This window comes from Lithobates pipiens, unplaced genomic scaffold (genome assembly GCF_037356315.1).
Source record: "Lithobates pipiens isolate NorthernLeopardFrog02 unplaced genomic scaffold, aLitPip1_a1.2 Scaffold_65, whole genome shotgun sequence".
In the NCBI taxonomy this organism is placed as follows: domain Eukaryota; kingdom Metazoa; phylum Chordata; class Amphibia; order Anura; family Ranidae; genus Lithobates; species Lithobates pipiens.
Window position 1 is genome coordinate 424457 of NW_027507887.1, and position 25970 is coordinate 450426.

General features: G+C 41.9%; 1 protein-coding gene across 1 annotated transcript in view; it reads left to right on the forward strand.

Moving 5' to 3' along the window:
• LOC143958923 (uncharacterized) overlaps positions 1–25970 on the forward strand; it is a 382425-nt gene that overhangs the window by 306147 nt on the left and 50308 nt on the right. The window contains exons 9-10 of the mRNA XM_077467909.1: positions 13838–13942; positions 15576–15759. Coding sequence (XP_077324035.1) covers positions 13838–13942; positions 15576–15759 — 289 coding nt within the window. The remainder of the gene's footprint in view (positions 1–13837; positions 13943–15575; positions 15760–25970) is intronic.

Below are 25970 nucleotides of genomic sequence, written 5' to 3' on the forward strand. Positions count from 1 at the left end.
ACTACAGTGTACCCTTCTTCTGATGGCTACTTCCAGCAGGATAATGCACCATGTCACAAAGCTTAAATCATCTCAAACTGTTTTTTTTTAACATGACAATGAGTTCACTGTACTCCAATGGCCTCTACAGTGACCAGATCTCAATCCAATAGAGCACGTTTGGGATGTGGTGAAATGAGAGAACGAGAGATTAGAACCATGAATGTGCAGCCGACAAATCTGTAGCAACTGAGTGATGCTATACACTGCCGATCGCTATGTTCTCACAGCTCTTTGAGAAGAGAGATGATGACTAAAAACAGGTCACAGGAGTGCAGAATGAACTGCACTCCTGTGATCCACAGGTGAAGTCTAGCCAAACGAGCTTTGGCTGTACTTCTCCTTTCAATGTCTATTGTTTACCTGTGCAAATATTTAAAAACAATCAACAATTTTGATGGGGTGTACTTAATTTTTCACATGGCTGTATATTGTTAGACACTAAATTGAAAAGCAAAAAATTTAACTTTTCACAGTGCTTCACATCTCAGAAATGAACAAAAACAAATAGGTGTGTTTCATGTTTTACTATTTGGGGATGTGGTGCTTGCTATACCCTCTCACGCCTTTGTTACATATCGTTAGATACTAGGACACTTAAGCATATATACAGTGGATATAATCTTCTAAAGTCTACATGCCCCTGTTAAAATGTCAGGTTTCTGTGATGTAAGAAAAATCATTTCAGAACTTTTTCCACCTTTAATGTGACCTATATACTGTACAACTCAATTGGAAAACAAACTGAAATCTTTTGTTTTAAATTTCTCTTTATTTTATATTTTAAAACATACATATCAACAATCAACAACCATGTAATATACCATCATATTACCACAAACATACTAACATCCACAAAAAAAAAATATTAAAATAAACCCCCACCCACCCCAACTCCCTTCTCTTACAAAAATTCTTTCAGATTCCCTGAGGTACAAAACTCCTCCCATTTTTTCCAATACTTTGAGATCTTATTCTCCACATATCCTTCTTATCTTATTTGTTTCTCCATATAATATACTTCGCTCATTTCACATTTCCAATCTATTATTGTTGGAAAAACTGAAATCTTTTGAAGGGGGGTGGTATAATAAAAAAATCAAAGTAGTGTGGTTGCATAAGTGTGGTTGCTCCCTCTTATAACTGGGGATGTAGCTGTGTTCGGAATTCAGCAATCGCATTCAAACGCATGTTAACCACTTAAGGACCGCCGTATTGCCAATGTACGTCATTACAATGGCACAGGCAGGCACAAGCACGTACATGTACGTGCCTGCCTTCCAGCGGGTGGGGGGTCCGATCGGACCCCCTCCCGCTGGATACGGCGGTCCGTTTCCCTACAGGAGCGATCCGTGATGAGGGGATGGCCGTTGGTTTCTGGCCACCCCCTCTCGATCGCTCCTGGCCAATGACGAACTTCCTCCCACTGTGTATTGTTTACACAGGAAGGAGGAAGTGATGTCATTCTCCTCAGGGCGGTCTTTTTGACCGGACTACAAGGAGAAGACTAAAAGTAAGTGCACCAAAACACTACACTGACACATAGGTACACATAGGTACACAAACCCCCCCCTGACCCCCCCCCCCCGATCGCCCCCCGATCCCCCCCCCCCCCAGTCACAGTGTCACTGATTGCATTGATCATTTCTTTACTGATCAATGCATTCAGTGTCAGTTGTAAAAGTAAAAACTGTCAGGGCAGTTAGTGTTAGGTCCAGGGTAGCCCCCTATCACCCCCAAATAAAGATTTAACCCCCTGATTGCCCCTAGAGTTAACCCTTTCACCCCCTTTTGCCAGTGTCACTAAGCGATAATTTTTCTGATCGCTGTGTCGCTACTGTCGCTAGGTAGCTAGTTATTTTTTTAGGTTCACCGCCAGGTTTTTATAGCGCTAGGTACCCCGATATACTACCCAATAATGGTTTTAACATCCTGATTGCCCCTAGTTAACCCTTTCACCCCCTTTTGCCACTGTCACTAAGCGATCATTTTTCTGATCGCTGCATTAGTGTTGCTACTGTCGCTAGGTAGCTAGTTATTTTTTTAGGTTCACCGCCAGGTTTTTATATCGCTAGGTACCCCGATATACTACCCAATAATGGTTTTAACATCCTGATTGCCCCTAGTTAACCCTTTCACCCCCTTTTGCCAGTGTCACTAAGCGATCATTTTTCTGATCGCTGCATCAGTGTCGCTACTGTCGCTAGGTAGCTAGTTATTTTTTTAGGTTCACCGCCAGGTTTTTATAGCGCTAGGTACCCCGATATACTACCCAATAATGGTTTTAACATCCTGATTGCCCCTAGTTAACCCTTTCACCCCTTTTTGCCACTGTCACTAAGCGATCATTTTTCTGATCGCTGCATCAGTGTCGCTAGTGTCGCTAGGTAGCTAGTTATTTTTTTAGGTTCACCGCCAGGTTTTTATATCGCTAGGTACCCCGATATACTACCCAATAATGGTTTTAACATCCTGATTGCCCCTAGTTAACCCTTTCACCCCCTTTTGCCACTGTCACTAAGCGATCATTTTTCTGATCGCTGCATCAGTGTCGCTACTGTCGCTAGGTAGCTAGTTATTTTTTTAGGTTCACCGCCAGGTTTTTATATCGCTAGGTACCCCGATATACTACCCAATAATGGTTTTAACATCCTGATTGCCCCTAGTTAACCCTTTCACCCCCTTTTGCCACTGTCACTAAGCGATCATTTTTCTGATCGCTGCATCAGTGTCGCTACTGTCGCTAGGTAGCTAGTTATTTTTTTAGGTTCACCGCCAGGTTTTTATAGCGCTAGGTACCCCGATATACTACCCAATAATGGTTTTAACATCCTGATTGCCCCTAGTTAACCCTTTCACCCCCTTTTGCCACTGTCACTAAGCGATCATTTTTCTGATCGCTGCATTAGTGTTGCTACTGTCGCTAGGTAGCTAGTTATTTTTTTAGGTTCACCGCCAGGTTTTTATATCGCTAGGTACCCCGATATACTACCCAATAATGGTTTTAACATCCTGATTGCCCCTAGTTAACCCTTTCACCCCCTTTTGCCAGTGTCACTAAGCGATCATTTTTCTGATCGCTGCATCAGTGTCGCTACTGTCGCTAGGTAGCTAGTTATTTTTTTAGGTTCACCGCCAGGTTTTTATAGCGCTAGGTACCCCGATATACTATCCAATAATGGTTTTAACATCCTGATTGCCCCTAGTTAACCCTTTCACCCCCTTTTGCCAGTGTCACTAAGCGATCATTTTTCTGATCGCTGCATCAGTGTCGCTAGTGTCGCTAGGTAGCTAGTTATTTTTTTAGGTTCACCGCCAGGTTTTTATATCGCTAGGTACCCCGATATACTACCCAATAATGGTTTTAACATCCTGATTGCCCCTAGTTAACCCTTTCACCCCCTTTTGCCACTGTCACTAAGCAATCATTTTTCTGATCGCTGCATCAGTGTCGCTACTGTCGCTAGGTAGCTAGTTATTTTTTTAGGTTCACCGCCAGGTTTTTATAGCGCTAGGTACCCCGATATACTACCCAATAATGGTTTTAACATCCTGATTGCCCCTAGTTAACCCTTTCACCCCCTTTTGCCACTGTCACTAAGCGATCATTTTTCTGATCGCTGCATTACTGTCGCTACTGTCGCTAGGTAGCTAGTTATTTTTTTAGGTTCACCGCCAGGTTTTTATATCGCTAGGTACCCCGATATACTACCCAATAATGGTTTTAACATCCTGATTGCCCCTAGTTAACCCTTTCACCCCCTTTTGCCAGTGTCACTAAGCGATCATTTTTCTGATCGCTGCATCAGTGTCGCTACTGTCGCTAGGTAGCTAGTTATTTTTTTAGGTTCACCGCCAGGTTTTTATAGCGCTAGGTACCCCGATATACTACCCAATAATGGTTTTAACATCCTGATTGCCCCTAGTTAACCCTTTCACCCCCTTTTGCCAGTGTCACTAAGCGATCATTTTTCTGATCGCTGCATCAGTGTCGCTACTGTCACTAGGTAGCTAGTTATTTTTTTAGGTTCACCGCCAGGTTTTTATAGCGCTAGGTACCCCGATATACTACCCAATAATGGTTTTAACATCCTGATTGCCCCTAGTTAACCTTTTCACCCCCTTTTGCCAGTGTCACTAAGCGATCATTTTTCTGATCGCTGCATCAGTGTCGCTACTGTCACTAGGTAGCTAGTTATTTTTTTAGGTTCACCGCCAGGTTTTTATAGCGCTAGGTACCCCGATATACTACCCAATAATGGTTTTATCATCCTGATTGCCCCTAGTTAACCCTTTCACCCCCTTTTGCCAGTGTCACTAAGCGATCATTTTTCTGATCGCTGCATCAGTGTCGCTACTGTCGCTAGGTAGCTAGTTATTTTTTTAGGTTCACCGCCAGGTTTTTATATCGCTAGGTACCCCGATATACTACCCAATAATGGTTTTAACATCCTGATTGCCCCTAGTTAACCCTTTCACCCCCTTTTGCCACTGTCACTAAGCGATCATTTTTCTGATCGCTGCATCAGTGTCGCTACTGTCGCTAGGTAGCTAGTTATTTTTTTAGGTTCACCGCCAGGTTTTTATAGCGCTAGGTACCCCGATATACTACCCAATAATGGTTTTAACATCCTGATTGCCCCTAGTTAACCCTTTCACCCCCTTTTGCCACTGTCACTAAGCGATCATTTTTCTGATCGCTGCATTAGTGTTGCTACTGTCGCTAGGTAGCTAGTTATTTTTTTAGGTTCACCGCCAGGTTTTTATATCGCTAGGTACCCCGATATACTACCCAATAATGGTTTTAACATCCTGATTGCCCCTAGTTAACCCTTTCACCCCCTTTTGCCAGTGTCACTAAGCGATCATTTTTCTGATCGCTGCATCAGTGTCGCTACTGTCGCTAGGTAGCTAGTTATTTTTTTAGGTTCACCGCCAGGTTTTTATAGCGCTAGGTACCCCGATATACTACCCAATAATGGTTTTAACATCCTGATTGCCCCTAGTTAACCCTTTCACCCCCTTTTGCCAGTGTCACTAAGCGATCATTTTTCTGATCGCTGCATCAGTGTCGCTAGTGTCGCTAGGTAGCTAGTTATTTTTTTAGGTTCACCGCCAGGTTTTTATATCGCTAGGTACCCCGATATACTACCCAATAATGGTTTTAACATCCTGATTGCCCCTAGTTAACCCTTTCACCCCCTTTTGCCACTGTCACTAAGCAATCATTTTTCTGATCGCTGCATCAGTGTCGCTACTGTCGCTAGGTAGCTAGTTATTTTTTTAGGTTCACCGCCAGGTTTTTATAGCGCTAGGTACCCCGATATACTACCCAATAATGGTTTTAACATCCTGATTGCCCCTAGTTAACCCTTTCACCCCCTTTTGCCACTGTCACTAAGCGATCATTTTTCTGATCGCTGCATTACTGTCGCTACTGTCGCTAGGTAGCTAGTTATTTTTTTAGGTTCACCGCCAGGTTTTTATATCGCTAGGTACCCCGATATACTACCCAATAATGGTTTTAACATCCTGATTGCCCCTAGTTAACCCTTTCACCCCCTTTTGCCAGTGTCACTAAGCGATCATTTTTCTGATCGCTGCATCAGTGTCGCTACTGTCGCTAGGTAGCTAGTTATTTTTTTAGGTTCACCGCCAGGTTTTTATAGCGCTAGGTACCCCGATATACTACCCAATAATGGTTTTAACATCCTGATTGCCCCTAGTTAACCCTTTCACCCCCTTTTGCCAGTGTCACTAAGCGATCATTTTTCTGATCGCTGCATCAGTGTCGCTACTGTCACTAGGTAGCTAGTTATTTTTTTAGGTTCACCGCCAGGTTTTTATAGCGCTAGGTACCCCGATATACTACCCAATAATGGTTTTAACATCCTGATTGCCCCTAGTTAACCCTTTCACCCCCTTTTGCCAGTGTCACTAAGCGATCATTTTTCTGATCGCTGCATCAGTGTCGCTACTGTCGCTAGGTAGCTAGTTATTTTTTTAGGTTCACGCCAGGTTTTTATATCGCTAGGTACCCCGATATACTACCCAATAATGGTTTTAACATCCTGATTGCCCCTAGTTAACCCTTTCACCCCCTTTTGCCAGTGTCACTAAGCGATCATTTTTCTGATCGCTGCATCAGTGTCGCTACTGTCGCTAGGTAGCTAGTTATTTTTTTAGGTTCACCGCCAGGTTTTTATATCGCTAGGTACCCCGATATACTACCCAATAATGGTTTTAACCCCCTGATTGCCCCTAGTTAACCCTTTCACCAGCGATCACAGTATAAGTGTCACTGGTGACGCTGGTTAGCCAGTTAGTTATTTAGGTTCCCCGTCAGGTTTTTATATAGCGCCAGGGACCCCCATATACTACCTAATAAAAATGTGAACCCCTGATTGCCCCTAGTTAACCCTTTCACCACTGATCACCGTATAAGTGTTACGGGTGACTCTGGTTAGTTTGCTTTTTATAGCATCAGGGCACCCACCATGTATTACCCAATAAAGGTTTAACCCCCTGATTACCCGGCGGGTGATATCAATTAGGTTTTAGGGTCAGGATCTGCGTCGCCCCAGGCAGCGCTAGGTTAGTGCCAGTACCGCTAACACCCACGCGCAAAGCATACACCTCCCGTAGTGGTATAGAATCTGAACAGATCAATATCTGATCTGATCAGATCTATACTAGCGTCCCCAGCAGTTCAGGGTTCCAAAAAAACGCATTGTTAGCGGGATCGGCCCAGATACCTGCTAGCACCTGCGTTTTGCCCCTCTGCCCAGCCCACCCAAGTGCAGTATCGATCGATCACTGTCACTTACAAAACACTAAACACATAACTGCAGCGATCGCAGAGTCAGGCCTGATCCCTGCGATCGCTAACAGTTTTTTGGTAGCATTTTATATTTAAATCCGGAAGGCAGTGCTTGGTTTTCGGGGTCCCGTACGTGGCTAGGCTCCCAAAAAGTCCCCCACATGTGGTATCCCCGTACTCGGGAGAAGCAGCAGAATTTATTTTGGGGTGTAATTTGACTTCTGCCCATAGCATGTGTGAGCAATATATCATTTAGTGACAACTTTGTGCAAAAAAAAAAAGTTTGTAATATTCCCGCAACTTTTGGCAAAATATAAAATATTCCATGGACTCAACATGCCTCTCAGTAAATAGCTTGGGGTGTCTACTTTCCAAAATGGGGTCATTTTGGGGGGTTTTGTGCTATTTTAGCATTTTATGGCCTTCGAAACTGTAATAGGTAGTGAGGAGTTAAATCAAAAATTTGCACCCTTAGAAATCCTGAAGGTGGTGATTGGTTTTCGGGGTGCCGTGCGCGACTAGACTCCCAAAAAGTCCCACACATGTGGTATCCCCATACTCGGAAAAAGTAGCGGAATATATTTTGGGGTGCAATTCCACATATAACCATGGCATGTGTGAGCAATATATCATTTACTACCCAATAATGGTTTTAACATCCTGATTGCCCCTAGTTAACCCTTTCACCCCCTTTTGCCAGTGTCACTAAGCGATCATTTTTCTGATCGCTGCATCAGTGTCGCTACTGTCGCTAGGTAGCTAGTTATTTTTTTAGGTTCACCGCCAGGTTTTTATATCGCTAGGTACCCCGATATACTACCCAATAATGGTTTTAACATCCTGATTGCCCCTAGTTAACCCTTTCACCCCCTTTTGCCACTGTCACTAAGCGATCATTTTTCTGATCGCTGCATCAGTGTCGCTACTGTCGCTAGGTAGCTAGTTATTTTTTTAGGTTCACCGCCAGGTTTTTATAGCGCTAGGTACCCCGATATACTACCCAATAATGGTTTTAACCCCCTGATTGCCCCTAGTTAACCCTTTCACCAGCAATCACAGTATAAGTGTCACTGGTGACGCTGGTTAGCCAGTTAGTTATTTAGGTTCCCCGTCAGGTTTTTATATAGCGCCAGGGACCCCCATATACTACCTAATAAAAATGTGAACCCCCTGATTGCCCCTAGTTAACCCTTTCACCACTGATCACCGTATAAGTGTTACGGGTGACTCTGGTTAGTTTGCTTTTTATAGCATCAGGGCACCCACCATGTATTACCCAATAAAGGTTTAACCCCCTGATTACCCGGCGGGTGATATCAATTAGGTTTTAGGGTCAGGATCTGCGTCGCCCCAGGCAGCGCTAGGTTAGTGCCAGTACCGCTAACACCCACGCGCAAAGCATACACCTCCCGTAGTGGTATAGAATCTGAACAGATCAATATCTGATCTGATCAGATCTATACTAGCGTCCCCAGCAGTTCAGGGTTCCAAAAAAACGCATTGTTAGCGGGATCGGCCCAGATACCTGCTAGCACCTGCGTTTTGCCCCTCTGCCCAGCCCACCCAAGTGCAGTATCGATCGATCACTGTCACTTACAAAACACTAAACACATAACTGCAGCGATCGCAGAGTCAGGCCTGATCCCTGCGATCGCTAACAGTTTTTTGGTAGCATTTTATATTTAAATCCGGAAGGCAGTGCTTGGTTTTCGGGGTCCCGTACGTGGCTAGGCTCCCAAAAAGTCCCCCACATGTGGTATCCCCGTACTCGGGAGAAGCAGCAGAATTTATTTTGGGGTGTAATTTGACTTCTGCCCATAGCATGTGTGAGCAATATATCATTTAGTGACAACTTTGTGCAAAAAAAAAAAGTTTGTAATATTCCCGCAACTTTTGGCAAAATATAAAATATTCCATGGACTCAACATGCCTCTCAGTAAATAGCTTGGGGTGTCTACTTTCCAAAATGGGGTCATTTTGGGGGGTTTTGTGCTATTTTAGCATTTTATGGCCTTCGAAACTGTAATAGGTAGTGAGGAGTTAAATCAAAAATTTGCACCCTTAGAAATCCTGAAGGTGGTGATTGGTTTTCGGGGTGCCGTGCGCGACTAGACTCCCAAAAAGTCCCACACATGTGGTATCCCCATACTCGGAAAAAGTAGCGGAATATATTTTGGGGTGCAATTCCACATATAACCATGGCATGTGTGAGCAATATATCATTTACTACCCAATAATGGTTTTAACATCCTGATTGCCCCTAGTTAACCCTTTCACCCCCTTTTGCCAGTGTCACTAAGCGATCATTTTTCTGATCGCTGCATCAGTGTCGCTACTGTCGCTAGGTAGCTAGTTATTTTTTTAGGTTCACCGCCAGGTTTTTATATCGCTAGGTACCCCGATATACTACCCAATAATGGTTTTAACATCCTGATTGCCCCTAGTTAACCCTTTCACCCCCTTTTGCCAGTGTCACTAAGGCCGCGTACACACGCGCGGACTGTTCGCCCAACTTTGTCCGTCAAACAGTTTCAGCAAACAGTCCGCTCAAACTTAGCATGGACGGACATGGCCACACACGACGGACGAACAGTTTGCTGAAACCGTGCGCGATGAGGTGAACGGCACGTACGACGGGACGAAAAATACGACGTCCTATACACTGCATTATAGCTTTCGGCGTGAAAATCCTTTCTGAGCATGCGCGCAACTTTGTTTGACGAACAAGCCTACACACGAGCGGACTGTTCGCTGAAATAAGGTTTCAGCGGACAGTTTTTTGGAAATTCCGAAAAACCTTGTCCGTCAAACTGTCCGCTGAAACTGTCCGCTGAAAGCCCACACACGAGCGGACTGTCCGCCCAAACACTGTTCAGCGGACAAAGTTGGGCGAACAGTCCGCCCGTGTGTACGTGGCCTAAGCGATAATTTTTCTGATCGCTGCATCAGTGTCGCTACTGTCGCTAGGTAGCTAGTTATTTTTTTAGGTTCACCGCCAGGTTTTTATAGCGCTAGGTACCCCGATATACTACCCAATAATGGTTTTAACCCCCTGATTGCCCCTAGTTAACCCTTTCACCAGCGATCACAGTATAAGTGTCACTGGTGACGCTGGTTAGCCAGTTAGTTATTTAGGTTCCCCGTCAGGTTTTTATATAGCGCCAGGGACCCCCATATACTACCTAATAAAAATTTGAACCCCCTGATTGCCCCTAGTTAACCCTTTCACCACTGATCACCGTATAAGTGTTACGGGTGACTCTGGTTAGTTTGCTTTTTATAGCATCAGGGCACCCACCATTTATTACCCAATAAAGGTTTAACCCCCTGATCACCCGGCGGGTGATATCAATTAGGTTTTAGGGTCAGGGTCTGCGTCGCCCCAGGCAGCGCTAGGTTAGTGCCAGTACCGCTAACACCCACGCGCAAAGCATACACCTCCCGTAGTGGTATAGAATCTGAACAGATCAATATCTGATCTGATCAGATCTATACTAGCGTCCCCAGCAGTTCAGGGTTCCAAAAAAACGCATTGTTAGCGGGATCAGCCCAGATACCTGCTAGCACCTGCGTTTTGCCCCTCTGCCCAGCCCACCCAAGTGCAGTATCGATCGATCACTGTCACTTACAAAACACTAAACACATAACTGCAGCGATCGCAGAGTCAGGCCTGATCCCTGCGATCGCTAACAGTTTTTTTGGTAGCATTTTATATTTAAATCCGGAAGGCAGTGCTTGGTTTTCGGGGTCCCGTACGTGGCTAGGCTCCCAAAAAGTCCTCCACATGTGGTATCCCCGTACTCGGGAGAAGCAGCAGAATTTATTTTGGGGTGTAATTTGACTTCTGCCCATAGCATGTGTGAGCAATATATCATTTAGTTACAACTTTGTGCAAAAAAAAAAAGTTTGTAATATTCCCGCAACTTGTGGCAAAATATAAAATATTCCATGGACTCAACATGCCTCTCAGTAAATAGCTTGGGGTGTCTTCTTTCCAAAATGGGGTCATTTTGGGGGGTTTTGTGCTATTTTGGCATTTTATGGCCTTCGAAACTGTGATAGGTAGTCAGGAGTTAAATCAAAAATTTGCACCCTTAGAAATCCTGAAGGTAGTGATTAGGTTTTCGGGGTGCCGTGCGCGACTAGACTCCCAAAAAGTCCCACACATGTGGTATCCCCGTACTCGGGAGAAGTAGCGGAATATATTTTGGGGTGCAATTTCACATATAACCATGGCATGTGTGAGCAATATATCATTTAGTGACAACTTTTTGTAAAAAATTTTTATTTTTTTTTGTCATTATTCAATCCCTTAGGACAAAAAAAATAAATATTCAATGGGCTCAACATACCCATCAGCAATTTCCTTGGGGTGTCTACTTTCCAAAATGGGGTCATTTGGGGGGGGTTTGTACTGCCCTGCCATTTTAGCACCTCAAGAAATTAGATAGGCAGTCATAAATTAAAAGCTGTGTAAATTCCAGAAAATGTACTCTAGTTTGTAGACGCTATAACTTTTGCGCAAACCAAAAAATATACGCTTATTGACATTTTTTTTACTAAAGACATGTGGCTGAATAAATTTTGCCCTCAATGTATGACTAAAATTTAGTTTATTCGATTTTTCTTATAACAAAAAGAAGAAAATATCTTTTTTTTTCAAAATTTTCACTCTTTTTCCATTTATATCGCAAAAAAAAAAATCGCAGAGGCAATCAAATACCATCAAAAGAAAGCTCTATTTGTGGGAAGAAAAGGATGCAAATTTCGTTTGGGTGCAATATTGCATGACTGCGCAATTACCAGTTAAAGCAGCGCAGTGCGAAATTGGAAAAAGACCTCTGGTCCTTAAGGTGTTTATTGGTCCGGGGCTGAAGTGGTTAAATAGGAGTCAGCACCTGCCATCATTTAATGTGTTTCTGATTAACCCCAATTAAAGTTCAGCTGTTCTAGTAGGTATTTCCTGACATTTTCTTAGTCGCATCCTACAGCAAAAGCCATGGTCCGCAGATAGCTTCCAAAGCATCAGAGGGATCTCATTGTTAAAAGATATCAGTCAGGAGAAGGGTACTAAAGAATTTACAAGGCATTAGATATACCACAGAGCATAGTGAAGACAGTCATCATCAAGTGGAGAAAATATGGCATAACAGTTACATTATCAAGAACTGGATGTTCCTCCAAAATTGATGAAAAAACTGGTCAGGGACGCTGCCAAGAGGCCTACAGTAACATTAGAGGAGCTGCAGGAATATCTGGCAAGTACGGGCTGTGTGGTACATGTATTCTTCATATGTCTGGACTATGGGGTAGATTGGCAAGACAGAAGCCTTTTCTTCAGGATAAAAGCATTGAAGCCCAGCTAAATTTTGTAAAAACACATCTGAAGTCTGCCAAAAGCATGTCGGAAAATGTGTTATGGTCTGATGAAACCAAAGTTGAACTTTTTGGCCATAATTCCAAAAGATATGTTTGGCACAAAAACTACTCTGCACATCACCAAAAGAACACTATACCCACAGTGAAGCATGGTGGTGGCAGCATCATGCTTTTGGGCTGTTTCTTCAGCTGGAACAGGAGTCTTAGTCAAGGTAGAGGGAATTATGAACAGTTCCAAACACTGGCAATATTGGCACAAAACCTTCAGTCTTCTGCTAGAAAGCTGAAAATGAAGAGGAACTTCATATTTCAGCATGACAACAACCCAAAGCAAACATCCAAATCAACAAGAGAATGGCTTTACCAGAAGATAAAAGTTTTGGAATGGCCCAGCCAGGGCCTGAATCCGATTGAAAATCTGTGGGATTATATGGAGAGGGTTGTGCACAGTGGATGCCCTCACAGTCTCACAGGTTTGGAATGTTTTGTAAAGAGTGCCATGCTGATAGACTCATACCCAAAAAGACTGAGAGTGATATAATAAAATCAAAAGGTTCTTCAACAAAGTATTAGTTTAAGGGTGTGCACACTTATGCAACCATATTATTTTTATTTTTTATTTTTACTTCCCTCCACCTAAACGATTTCAGTTTGTTGTTCAACCGAGTTGTACAGTTTATAGATCACATTAAATATGGAAAAAGTTCAGAAATTATTTATCTTTGTCTCTTTTTTTTTACATCACAGAAAACGGGGGTGTGTAGACTTTTTATATCCACTGTACATCTGTAAGGTATTTTCCATAGCACACCTAGGTTTTATATATATATATATATATATATATATATATATATGTGTGTGTGTGTATGTGTATGTATATATATATATATATATATATATATATATATATATGTGTGTGTGTGTGTATATATATATATATATAGTATGCCATTATAATACATAAAATGATGGCACTAGTGATCAAGCAAAGTGCATTTTTTGAAGCAAGAATCCACATTATAGCAGTGAAAAGCTGAGGAATTACATGGTATTTATGCTTTGCCTATAACAGCCTGGTCATAGTCAGTATGATGTGGAGAGACATTATTATGTTCAGCACACTCTAGCGAAACAAGGCTGCCAGAGCAAGTGTGTTACTGTCTGGGGCATGCACAGAGCAAATCCAACATTCTTATGTGATGAAATACTTATTGTGGCTACAATAATTATTGCAGAGTGTCCACATCTAAAAAGCATTATGAATAAAGCAATATGTTCTAAATATCGAACATTTCCATAGTCTGCTGAAAGAAATGTATTTATTGTTGTTGGTGAGTTCTTTTCTCTGATTCATTCTGTCCGGGCTACACAATGGTATTTGGGGTAAAAAAAATCTACCTATTGAAGACCAATCTAGCAATGGGAGCCTCTGACAGTGATTAGAAGTCAGTGATTCATTCGTTCCGCCGTTATCCACCAAAGACTAAAATAAAAAATTTTGGCCATGTTTTAAAGAAAGGGGTTTGTTAATCAGTAGATTTCTAAATTGTTAAAATATTTTGTAACATTCTCTTCACTGCACAAATACTGTCTTGGCAGATCTCACAGTGGCTCAGTGGTGCGAAGAACGCACAGACACAGCAGCTGCAGTTCTCACAGTCCATCACCTTCTTCTGATTACAGCACCTCCAAGTCACCATGCAGGTAGAGTATGTCTTCACTTTACAATTTGCCAAAGTTGTACCAGAAGACTGAAAAAAAATGAAAGCACAACATTTATTTATATTTTAGTACCTTCACTTCCCATGCCAGTTTGTCCCACCTTTCCTGATTCTAAAGATTTTATTTTGGCTCTTTAATGTGACAGACAACAACAATGACAACAAGGAGACTGGGAAGGAAAAGTGGCTGTGCCAAGCTCTACATTTCAAAGCTAGAAAATGCCTTAAATTACCTTTTTCTTTCAGTGAAATTGCTGCTTCTAGCTTTCACAATGCAGTGTTATATGCTGGCATAGATGAGTAACAACCACACCACTCTCAATACAACCATTCTCACACAGACTTGTATTGCAGAGCATAGTTGTAACAGAAAAGTGGAGGTAGAACTAGAAAAGTCATTAGCACAAGGTCTATCTCACTGCATATATCTAGTTCTGTGATGTCAGTTGAGATTTAGGCCTGCCATACACGGAGCAAATTTCTTTCCTGCAACATTGTTCATGCAAGAATCTCTGCACCCAGACCATTGTCTTCTCCCAGTGGGGCAGCTGAGGAGGGTGGGGGAAGCTGTCCCCGCTGGGAGAAGACAGTGATTATCGCAAGAGAATCTGGCAGACTGGTTGCACCCAAGTTGATCGATCGCTCAATTTGGTACATTTAGCCTGCCCATTAACAGTTCAAATGTCAGCCTGTTTCTGTTTCCGGTCGAGACTCGAAACCGTGTATGGCTGGCCTTAGGCATATTTTCAGGTTAAATTGCCCAAGTTAGTGACACATTCAATTTGAGTAAAAAAGGTTGTTTTTTGCTTAAATAGAATCTGTATAGAATACTTTTTCTATCAGGGTATTTCTTTGCATTCCTCTATAAATCTGTAATATTAAGGCTAATTATACATGCCAAGATCAAGTCACACCTCTTAAACCTGAGTTCCACCCAAAAGGGGAAGCTCTGCCTGTTTGCTTCCGTCCCCCCCCCCTCCGCGGCCACATTTTGCACCTTTGGGGGGGAGTAGATACCTGTCAAACCCAGGCATCCGCTCCCACTTCTGGGAAAGATCGCTACAATCGCTTCCTCCTCCTTCCCCCCCCCCCCGCCTTCTGGGAAACACAAAGGTCCCAGAAGACAGTGACACCATTCAGAGAGTGCAGCGTTTCTCACGCATGTGCAGTAGGAAACAGGCTTGTGAAGCAGCAAGGCTTAACTTTCTGTTTCCTGTAGTGAAGGTGCCAGCGCCTGCACCTGGAGCCAATGGACAGATTGGCTTGGGGTGCCAACTTCACAGGGTGCCTGGACGAGTAAGTGTCCTTATATTAAAAGTGAGCAGCTACAGTATTTGTAGCTGCAGTATTTTTAGGCAATAGTGGTACGATTTATGGTAAGTCAGACTTCTGGATCTTGTGTGTGGTAATAGAAGTGGGTTTACTTTGCATATTTATGTAGCAATCTGTTGTCAATCTACCATCATATTTTGCACTCACATAATAGCTTTTTTTGACTGCCTCCTCTCTATGTTTATTGCTTGTTATGGCTAAAATGCTAACCTGTTTTTTTTTCTGAATTCCTGTAAATACCTGATCTTGTAGAGGTAATTACCTGTCTTTCTTAAAACTTGTAGACAAAGTCCCAAGCGTAGCCAAGATGACCATAAAGCTTCTAGCCACAGATCCAGTCGTAGCCTGTCTTCTTCTCGCACTGGTCACAGCCGATCTGCCACACCACACCAGAATGGGCACAAGAGTGGCAGTCATAATGGTCACCACAGTCAAGGGCATGGCTCCACTGTAGAGAAACATTTGGATGTAAGTTTACATTTTTGAATGACTATTTGTGTCAAGTACTCTTTTACCACTCTCATCCTGTACTCCTTCCAGTACTACCTTGTCTGGTCCTATTAGTATGTGATCTATATTCCTCCACTGAGGTTTAAATGGGAATGACACTTTAAAAAGCCTTCCAAAGTTACTGGGACAATATGTGTAAAAAATAAAGTGTAAAAAAACAACCTGGATGGCCAAGGCTGCTGTTTGGATGTTGGCCGATCCCCTGCACCCCCTTTAGTGCTTAATACATCCATCATTAAGCTGAGGTGCTTCAAGCAGAATATTCTTGGGGAAATTACCTGTTCATGGATAAAAGAATATCTGTAGTCTGTGCTTTAAATGCATTTAAAGCAGTTAGGTGTGGATTATGTATACTTAATTTGTTGTCTCCCTCTAGCAACCTGTTTTGTTTTCTCGTTTTGCAATCAAGTTAAAAAGGGCAAACCAATTGTGCAAAATATGTAGAAAAGGTTTGGATATTTAAGGGGTGTCACAAACATTCTTTATTATGCCCCTGTTGCGGTTGTCATAAAAAGATGATTTGATCAGACACTTCAATATTTTCTCTCAGTAGTATGTCGTGCAGCCTGTATAGTATAAGGGAAAACTGAAAATATCATTGACATGCAAGAAGCACTTGTAACCTGTCTTGGAAAGGAAAACTCCTCTGAGGTCATAGTTTAAGATATGTTTTTATTCATGCCATGGAAAAGTGACTGACAGTTGAATAATATGAACCCAAGTGTGAAATTTGTTCCAAGCATTAATGATTAAAGGAGGATATTTCTAGAGTTTACTAAATATTGTAAAGTACATTCAGAAAAAAGCAGGAATGTTATTACATGAATTTCAGGAAATACTTAATAATTAATCATTTATTTCTGTACTGGAAGACATTTAATAGTATTGCACTACTGGATATACATCAGTGACTCGGTTTCATTAAATTGCATTTAGTTTTTCTCCATTAGTTTCATATGCTTTATTATAATCTCCTGTTAGGTATTATGTCTTAAGATACTTTTGCACAAGTCAATTGTTTAGATAGGCATTCAAATGAAATCTAAAACAGTAGTTTTCACAGTGAATAACATCAATTCTAAAATGTCATTCAGTATTACAGTACATTACTGATTTGATTGCATAGTGCAAGTGTGCCTCTTAACTTCCCAGGACCTCCCAGGAAAGGCAATCCTTACATTTCAGGACCCCCTTGATAATTGTAAATACCTGTAAAAGACATGGGTGCCTGAAATTTATTAATTTATTCATTTTAATATATTTTACCAATTTAGTAGTAATAAGTTGCTATATTTTAGCAATTGACAGATGTTCTTTAATCTCCTGGGGGTTAGATGGGATGATAGGAACTCTTGACATTTTAGGTTAAACATCAAAGAGAGGGTATTAACTTGGTTTCAGCTGGCATCTAAATGTTATAAAATATTGTAACTAAAATGCCAATAAAATTGACACATAACAAAAATGAATAATACATTTATTATATATATGTGTAGCCCTTGTACACACGGTCGGACATTCCGACAACAAAATCCATCGGATTTTGTCCGAAACTTGTGTTGCATACACACGGTCTGACAAAGTTGTCGGAAAATCCGATCGTTCAGAATGTGGTGACGTTATTTCGTTACGACGGGACTACGTTCAGGCTAGTAGCCAATAGCTTTGGTCTAGGAATTTGATTTGAGCATGCGTGGTACTTTGTCCGATCGGAATTCTCTACAAACGATAGGACAAAGTCCCATCGGATCATGTTGTCAGAAAATTTTATAGCCCACCTCTAAAACTTTGTCGGTTGGATATTCCGCCGAAAACAGTCCAATGGAGCCCACACACGGTCGGATTATCTGACAACACGGTCCGATCGGACATTTTCTGTCGGACCGTGTGTACAAGGGCTAAGACATATGTCAGTTTTCATATACTTTTTAACGGGTTCCTGACCAGCTACCACAGTTATACTGCGGCAGGATGGCTCCCCTGGCCATCGTACCTGTACATCGGCCCTTTAAGACGCTGTAGGAGTCATAAAAAAATATTGTTAAACTAAGCACAAATATGAGCTATGAGCAGTGCAAATTGAGCATTGCCCCCTTTTTGGGAAACCGTGGGGGTTATTTACTAAAAGCAAATCCAAAGTGTACTTGGAAGTGCAGTCGCTGTTGATCTGAGGGGGACATGCAAGTAAAATAAAAAAACTGAATTTTATCTTGCACATGATTGGATGCCAAAATCAGCAGAGCTTCCCCTCATTTCAGATCTACAGTGACTGCACTTCCAAGTGCACTTTCAGTGCACTTGTAGTGCAAAGTGGATTTGCCTTTCGTAAGTAAACCCCAATGTGTCATATTGACGAGTAGATCAAGAAAGGGGGATTTAGGATGAATCAACTTTTCTTGTAAAGTGGTATTCCCTGGAATGAACCTCTGCTTATGCATTTTATCACCATATTCTCTGTTAGATATGCCCAGGATTGTGACAGGTTATTTTTAGTTGTGTAGATGGGATATTCTGATTGCTATTCTTTGCAGTGTTATTGGACAAATGTTCTTCTCTGCAAACATGTATATTTACTTGTTGATAAGACATATATACATAGGCATATCTAATACTGCATTCCAAAGATCAGTGATGATTTACAAAGTCCAGTAATTTGTCTAATTATTTTTACCATTAATAGGATCAGTAAAAGATTTGCTGATTCGTTATTGTTTGTTATTGCACTTCGGTCTTTATTTTATGTATGAACCAAATGTAGTAGAAATGGAAAATAGTGGTTTTGTAACCAACATAGTGCATTTCATATTTATATCAAACAGTTCTTCAATTACATCCATTTGTTCAAGAGTATAGAATTTTGTTTCTTACTTCAGGTATAAATGACAAAGTTCAATCAAAGCTCTTTTTATTAAAGCTTTTGCACATTTCTGTAGCTATTGTTTAAATAGTTTCAAGTACAGAATTGTGCTCCAATGGGTCAACAGGATGTTCTTTTAGTGGATGTTGTAGCATTTGTCCTTAAAATAGGTATTCAGAATCACAGTATATTAATCTTTTTAGAATTGTTTTCTAATAGCAATTTCTGCTCTTTAGCAATTTGAATTTGGCAGAAAATTGTATAGTTTATTTGTAAAAAAATAAAACCTGTGTTCAATTAACAAGCCCTAAATATATTTATATAAATTAAGTAGCTTATTGTAAAAAGAAGACACTCCTCACTGCAGTCAGTTTGTATGAATGAGTAGTTATTGCTTAAATAATATTGCGCAATCATAACATTTAAAATACTGACTATATGGTTGCTTACTTCAGGAAATGTCCATCACTTCTGGAATTATTGATGTTTGTGATGATGATTTTAGGGTAGTCAAGGATGTCATGGGTATAAATCATGCTATAGATTTGCCTATTTATACAATATACCATGCCAATGTAGCAAGGTAAACTTTAAAGCAAAACTGTCACATATGGAAAAAAATGGCTGCAGTTGTGAACGAAATATCATGTACAATATCTATGCTAGGTCAACATTCTTCCTTGTTGCGCCCTAAGACCCTCCAGAACTCAGCTTTCAGGTTTACAGCATGGCAGAGCTTAGACATATCTCCAGTGCAATGCTAATGCCTCTCATTGGCAGCTACATTGCAGTGAGGAAGGATGCAGGCATGCATAGACTTCAGCTTTGCAGAAAGTCAAAAACTATAGCACTTTTTGGACTTTCAGAGCACTTTGAGGAGAAATTTCAACCTGAATAAGATATGTGCATGCCTGTGGCTTAAACTTTTATTTTTAAAACTAATAGGTACTGTATTCTGTTTTCTTGCACTTGTTCCATTTTAGCTATTATTTCACAATGTTCCCTGTGCTTTCCCTTATTTCAACCCATTTGTACTAATAGGTACAGGTTCTCTTTTAACTTTATTTGTGATGTTGATAACATTTACCCAAGCTGACCTATTGAATTGCGCACCCTTGTCCCCACTGACTTGTAGAAGTTGATGCACAAATGCACAGAATGTCAGCACATTCAGCTTGTTATTGCTTAGCGAGTAAGGAGGATATACCTATTGCCTTAACTCTGCTTACACCCCCTATGAAAGACAACTACTCCCTAGTAGAGTTGGGCGAACGGTTCGGGTCGAGCAAACATTCAGCCTGAGCATCCCCTTTCACCCGCTTGGCGAACACCGGAATTTGCAGGGCCGAATGCCCTGCAATGCACTGCACAGTGCGGGCCAGGAAGCCAGCTGTGACGTCCTTAACAACCGATGAGTCATCGGCTGTCAATGAGCTTCCCTGCTGACAGTAGAATACAAAATAACATTGCCGACATTTAAAAAGTAAAACAAAAACAGCATGGGGTCCCCCCAAAATCCATACCAGACCCTTATTCAAGCATGCAGCATTTGAGCGAATGCCCCCCTCCTCCTAAACCATACCAGGCCACATGCCCTCAACATGGGGGTGTGGGTGCTTTGGGGAAGGGGAGGCTCTGCCCCCCATCCCAAAGCACCTTGTCCCCATGTTAATGGGAACAAGGGCCTCATCCCCACAACCCTGGGTTGTGGTTGTGGGAGTCTGTAGGCAATGGGGCTTATCAGAATCAGGAAAGCCCCCAGATCCCACCCCCCCATGTGAATGAGTAGGAGGTACCCCTACCCATTCACGAAAAAAGTGTTGAAAAGTAATAAAAACACAGAGACAGTTTTTGACAATTCCTTTATTAAAAATAAAAAAAAAAACAATGTCAATCGATGTAGATCCATCATCAATCGTGACGCCACCGCTGGACCCGAAAAAGAGAAAAATTCCACTGTCAACTAAGGCAAATCGCTGAATGCCTGGTTTGCTTTTTGACAGTTCTTATATAGGTAAGGGACAGAGCCACCTGGTAACATTACCTGGTGGCACCGCCCCCATGTCATTTCACTGGCCATGGATGCTGGTTGGGGATGCTACAAGGGGGTGGTGCCACCAGGTGATGTCACCAGGTGGCCCCTTGCCCTTACCTATGTAAGAACTGTCAAACGACAAGGTAAGCATTCGGTGTTTTACCTAACTGTATGGTGGATCGATTTTTACTTTTTGGGGTCCGGCAGTGTGGGTGGAATCGTGATTGACGATGGATTTACTTTGGGGGACACAGTTTTTTTTATCTTTTAATAAAGGTGTTGTCAAAAACTGTCTCTGTATATTTATTATCTTTTGACACTTTTTTTGGTGAATGAGTAAAGGTACTATGTACCCCATACTTATTCACATAGGGGGGAAGTGGGATTTGGGGGCCCTTTTCTTAAGGGGGCTTCCAGATTCTGATAAGCCCTCTGCTCGCAGACCCCCGCAACTACAGCCCAGGCCCCAAAGCACCCACCCCCCATGTTGAGGGCATATGGCCTTGTATGGTTCAGGAGGGGTGGGGGCTCTCACTCATCCCACTCTTTCCTGGCCTGCCAGGCTGCATGCTTGGATAAGGGTCTGATATAAACTTTGGGGGGAACCCCACGTCATTTTATTTATTTTTACATTTTCCTATTGCCGGTTTCCTATTAATGGTATTGTATTTCCGGTAATTTAAATGTCATTTCATGTATTTTTTTCTTTAGAAATGTCATGTCTGCTGCAGCATGTTCTATACATGCTAGAAATGTGCCACTTTACAGGCAGACTAGGGGGCCCCTCAGGCCTTATATTTAAAGGAACTTTTCATTTTTATTGTTGCACTTTATGCATCATCAAAATCACTTCTCCTGTAAAAATGATCTTTTAAAAATATTTTGCATTGATCATGTCTCCCTGGGCAGTACCCAGACCCCATAACCTTTTTTTGTCCAATTACTTGCATATAAGCCTTCAAAATTAGGACTTTTGATTTTTCAAGTTTGGGTCACATGGACTTTAATAGAGTTTGCTGTTTGGGTCAGAACTTGTTCAGGAGTTCTATACTCCCTAGCACTCATTTAATTATCATTGATTATAAAAACAAATTTTACATTTCATGATTGCTAATATTTTCTTTATTTACTTTATAAAAAAAATAAATGAAAAAGTATTCCTACAATCCTTCCAAAGCCACTGTTGTCAAACAAACACCTATGCATCTATGCTTCTGGTGCAAAAACAGTAAGTCAATGGTAGTAGGTGATTTAGAAATTTAGACACTTAAAAATCCTGGCCCACAAATGTATTTTATTCAAATGAACGCTGGTGCACAAACAGACAGTCAAGGGTTGTAGATGAATAAAGTAAATGTAAAATGATATCTTATTCTTACAGTACAGGACCCAGGCTGAGTATTCATAGACCTTGGCTTATAAGCTGCTACCTTCAGGTGATTGGACAATGACAATCTTTTAGGGACATGCCCCCTGGACATCCACTCTATATAATGTAACCTCAGTTTCTTGCTAGTCTCAGGTTTTTGCAAGTGTCCTAAGGTGATTAACCCTGTTTTGTTTATGGAGAAATCACTCTTATCTTAACTGTTTTATTTCTCTTTGGAGTCTTTAATCAACTCTTCAATCAACTTCACTATCTTCTAATACAGCAATAGAGGCAGTGTATCTGAACAAGGTGAGTCAGTGCTCCACTGGCAGACAAATAGTCATTCAAAATCCATAGAGGACAGGAGGGTGGAAAGCTTGATAGGAGAAGAGACTTATGCAGTCATCGGCAGATCCTCGATAGTTATGGGGTCCCCTCATGACATATAAACAATAAAGGAGTGCATCAGATCAGTAAATGTCAACCATAAACCACAATTTATTCTGAATACACTTACATCTAAAAACTCTGTATACTGCACACCGGGCTGGTAGAATGGAGCACTGGTTTTGATGGCCGCAGCTACACTCTAGTCCATTGAGACTACTGCTTCATTCTACCAGCCCTGTGTGTATTATACAGTGTTTTTAGATCTAAGTGTTTTCAGAATAAATCGCGGTTTATGTTTTATATATACTGATCTGGCACACTTCTTTATTGTTTACAGTGTATCAGAATGCCTGTAATGTAGCTTCAGGCACTGGAACTTTGCAACAAATGTAGTAATTCGCAGGGTGCTATACAGGTCCATGGCTAGGGTCTATCCCTATGGAACCCTGACCCTGAATACAGGGGTGTGCCCACTGTGAAAGGTGAAACCTGGACCTTATATAGAGACCAGTGACAACCACAGGTAAGACAGGGCCACCCTGCATCTCTGAACAGTACTGTCAAATCCAGATTGTGTTTGGAATGCATTCACTTCACAGTGTAAACTTTTCAAACATGATGCTAAAACTCAGCCACTCAGAGCTTAGCTTGAAGTGGATGATCAGGTGATCATCACAGCATACACTTTAACACCACTTCCACTGGCACTTCCTCCCATCATTTTGCAATGAGGACCTTGCTACAGGACAGACTGCACTTTGGTTGCTGTAACATCTTCATGGACACACTTACCCTGCACCCTACTCCCTGAATACTCCAAAGGAGAATACCCTCACCCATGGTTATTACAGAAACTGGGTGAAAGGGAGCCATGGCAAAAGCTCAGGCAAACATTACCAAAGGCCCACACACACTCAACCTCAGAGGGAAAATGCTTCTCTTGCACCAGAGCAAGTCAAAATTTTAACACCAATCTTGCATCCGATTGTAGCTCTATCTCAGGCATGCAACAAGCAGCCTACCTGACTAAGGCAGACCTTTCTGCTACTATGTCACAATTCATTGGACAACTAATGGCTTTAATACAACCATCACTGTCCAGGGCTCAAAAACACTAGGCTCCTTCTCCAGCTCCACCATCTCTACTTGCAATGGATCCTTATATGCCTGGCTTATGCCTGTCCTTAAAAAGGCAGACATATAGGGAATGAATTGAACCAGGAGGTGATGTTAGAGGAGGCTGCAGAAGATCACCCCCCCCCTCATTCACCTATACATCTGATGTTATGGCTTTACACAATATGCTCACTTGGTTGCATTTGAATTTTCCCTGTCCCACCATGCTTGGGTAAAAAGAGATCTGCTAAATATAAACAGACATTTAATTTATTAATAAATAGGATGGGTGTTTTATAATAATTGGGTCTTCCAGAAAATATTTTCAACCCCCTGAAAATTATTGCTGAGCTCTATCCAGTGGAAAAAGATGTCACTAAAAAGTGGTCTGTTCTCGTATAAGATTCTTCCAACTCAGTCTTAAACAAACATCTGTACCAATTGAAGATGTTCCTCCATTCAAGGAGTCTGCATATAGGATTGTAAGGTGCTTATAAGGGCTATCTGTACACTTGCAGGCCCAGCTCTTCAACCAGTAATTTCTGCAAGTTCTGTTTGTCAAACCACAGCTAATTGAATAAACTGCAATGAACAACCAGCATGATCCTGTATTCCAGGACCATACATTAAGTGAGTAATTACAGCAATTACCTTCTGCTCTGCTCTGCTCTTTTTTGTGGATTCCCTAAAATGTAATTACACATATTTCCAGAACAGCTCTAAATCCCATTCGCATGCACAGAATCTTGTGGCTCAAAGCCTAGTCAGCTGAACCTGCCGTAAAAGATGCCTAACACATATGCCCTTTGAAGCTGGAAGTGCCTTTGGCAAGGCACTTGAAAAATTCATTAAATATTTCACCGGCGGAAAGATTTTTCCACCAAAGCATTCAAAAATCTACTTTCTCAAGGGCCTTTAACTCCTTAAGACACAGACCACCTCAAAACTCTATTGAGGCTTCGACTTCAAAACCTAAGCTCAGCCCATTCTTTTAGCTTAATTCTTGGGACACAAAGCCCATCAAGTATTCCCCAAATCCCTCTTTCCACTGAAGTGTGCAAAAGCCAAATGGGGGCATTCGTCCTATCCTGGACCTAAAATCCCTAAACATTTACCTTCAAACGCCAACATCTTGCATGGAATCTGCAAGGTCAGTTATTGCCTCTCTGAAACAAGGTGAATACTTGTCAGCCATAGACATTCAAAAAGCCTATCTTCATATTCCTATTTATCCTCCTTATCAGCTTTCTGAACTTTCCAGTTACTTATAGTTTGTTGTGCTGCCTTTTGGACTAACTATCTTCTGCCTTCAGATTATTCACAAAGGTCCCTACATCGTTCCTTGCCCTTTTAAAAACTCAGGACATCCAGGTCAAAGAATATCTAGATGACTGTCACGTACCAGGTGTGAGGCTGAGATGCTGAGAGGGCTGTCCTTGCGGCTAAGTGCAGCACTTCCCTGAAAGTGGTACAGAGAGAGCAGTGCCCAGAGAAGCACAGCTTGCCAGGTACTGAGATGAGATGAGCTGGTCACTGTGATGTAGCAGGAACAGGCTGGATGAACTGTAAAGCTGGTGTGCTTGCAGTGTACCAGGTAAGCTTGACAGAGTAGCAACGGGAGGCAGAAACGAGAGCCAGGCCAGGGGGTCATACATGGTAAGATCAGTTCATATGATGAGATTGGATAGCCGGGGTCATACATAGGAAGATGTATCTGTAGATAAGCAAAGGAGAGTCGATAAGCAAAGCCAAGGTCAGGCACGGTGGAGCAAGCCAGAGAGAAGTCAGAAATACAAGCCAAGGGTAAATCAGGAGATCAGGATCACAGGTCACAGCAAGCCGGGTCAATAACAGAAGTTCAGTTAGGATACACAGGAACACAGGATGAAGGAGAAGCTGAAGATAATCCAGCAATGAGCAGCTCCAGCAGCAGGCTTAAATAGACCAGGAAGTAAGTCATGTGATCTCTCCAGGTTAAAAGGAGGAAGTACCGCCCACATTAGTCACACTGTGCACCATGGCGGCCATGATTGTGTTGGATCGAATTGCCAGTCTTTCTTTGGCCATTTCCCTGAAAGTGCCCCCCCCCCCCCCGAGGGGCAGCCTCCGGATGCCTAAACAAGCCCATTTTTCAGGATGTATGTCCCAGAACTCCTGTAGTAGTCTAGAGGCATGTATTTAACCCGCTGGTTCCCAATTGTTGTCCTCTGCTGAATACCTTTTCAATTTGATAAGAAATTGGTTTTGCCTACTTCTCTTCCGACAGTCCAGGATAGCTTTTACCTCAAATTCTGGTTCATCATCCACAGAGACTGGAGGAGGTGGCACTTCATCCCCCCAGGAGAAGGGCTTGATGTTTAAGCAGTGAGACATAAAACATTGGATGAAGCCGATACGATGTT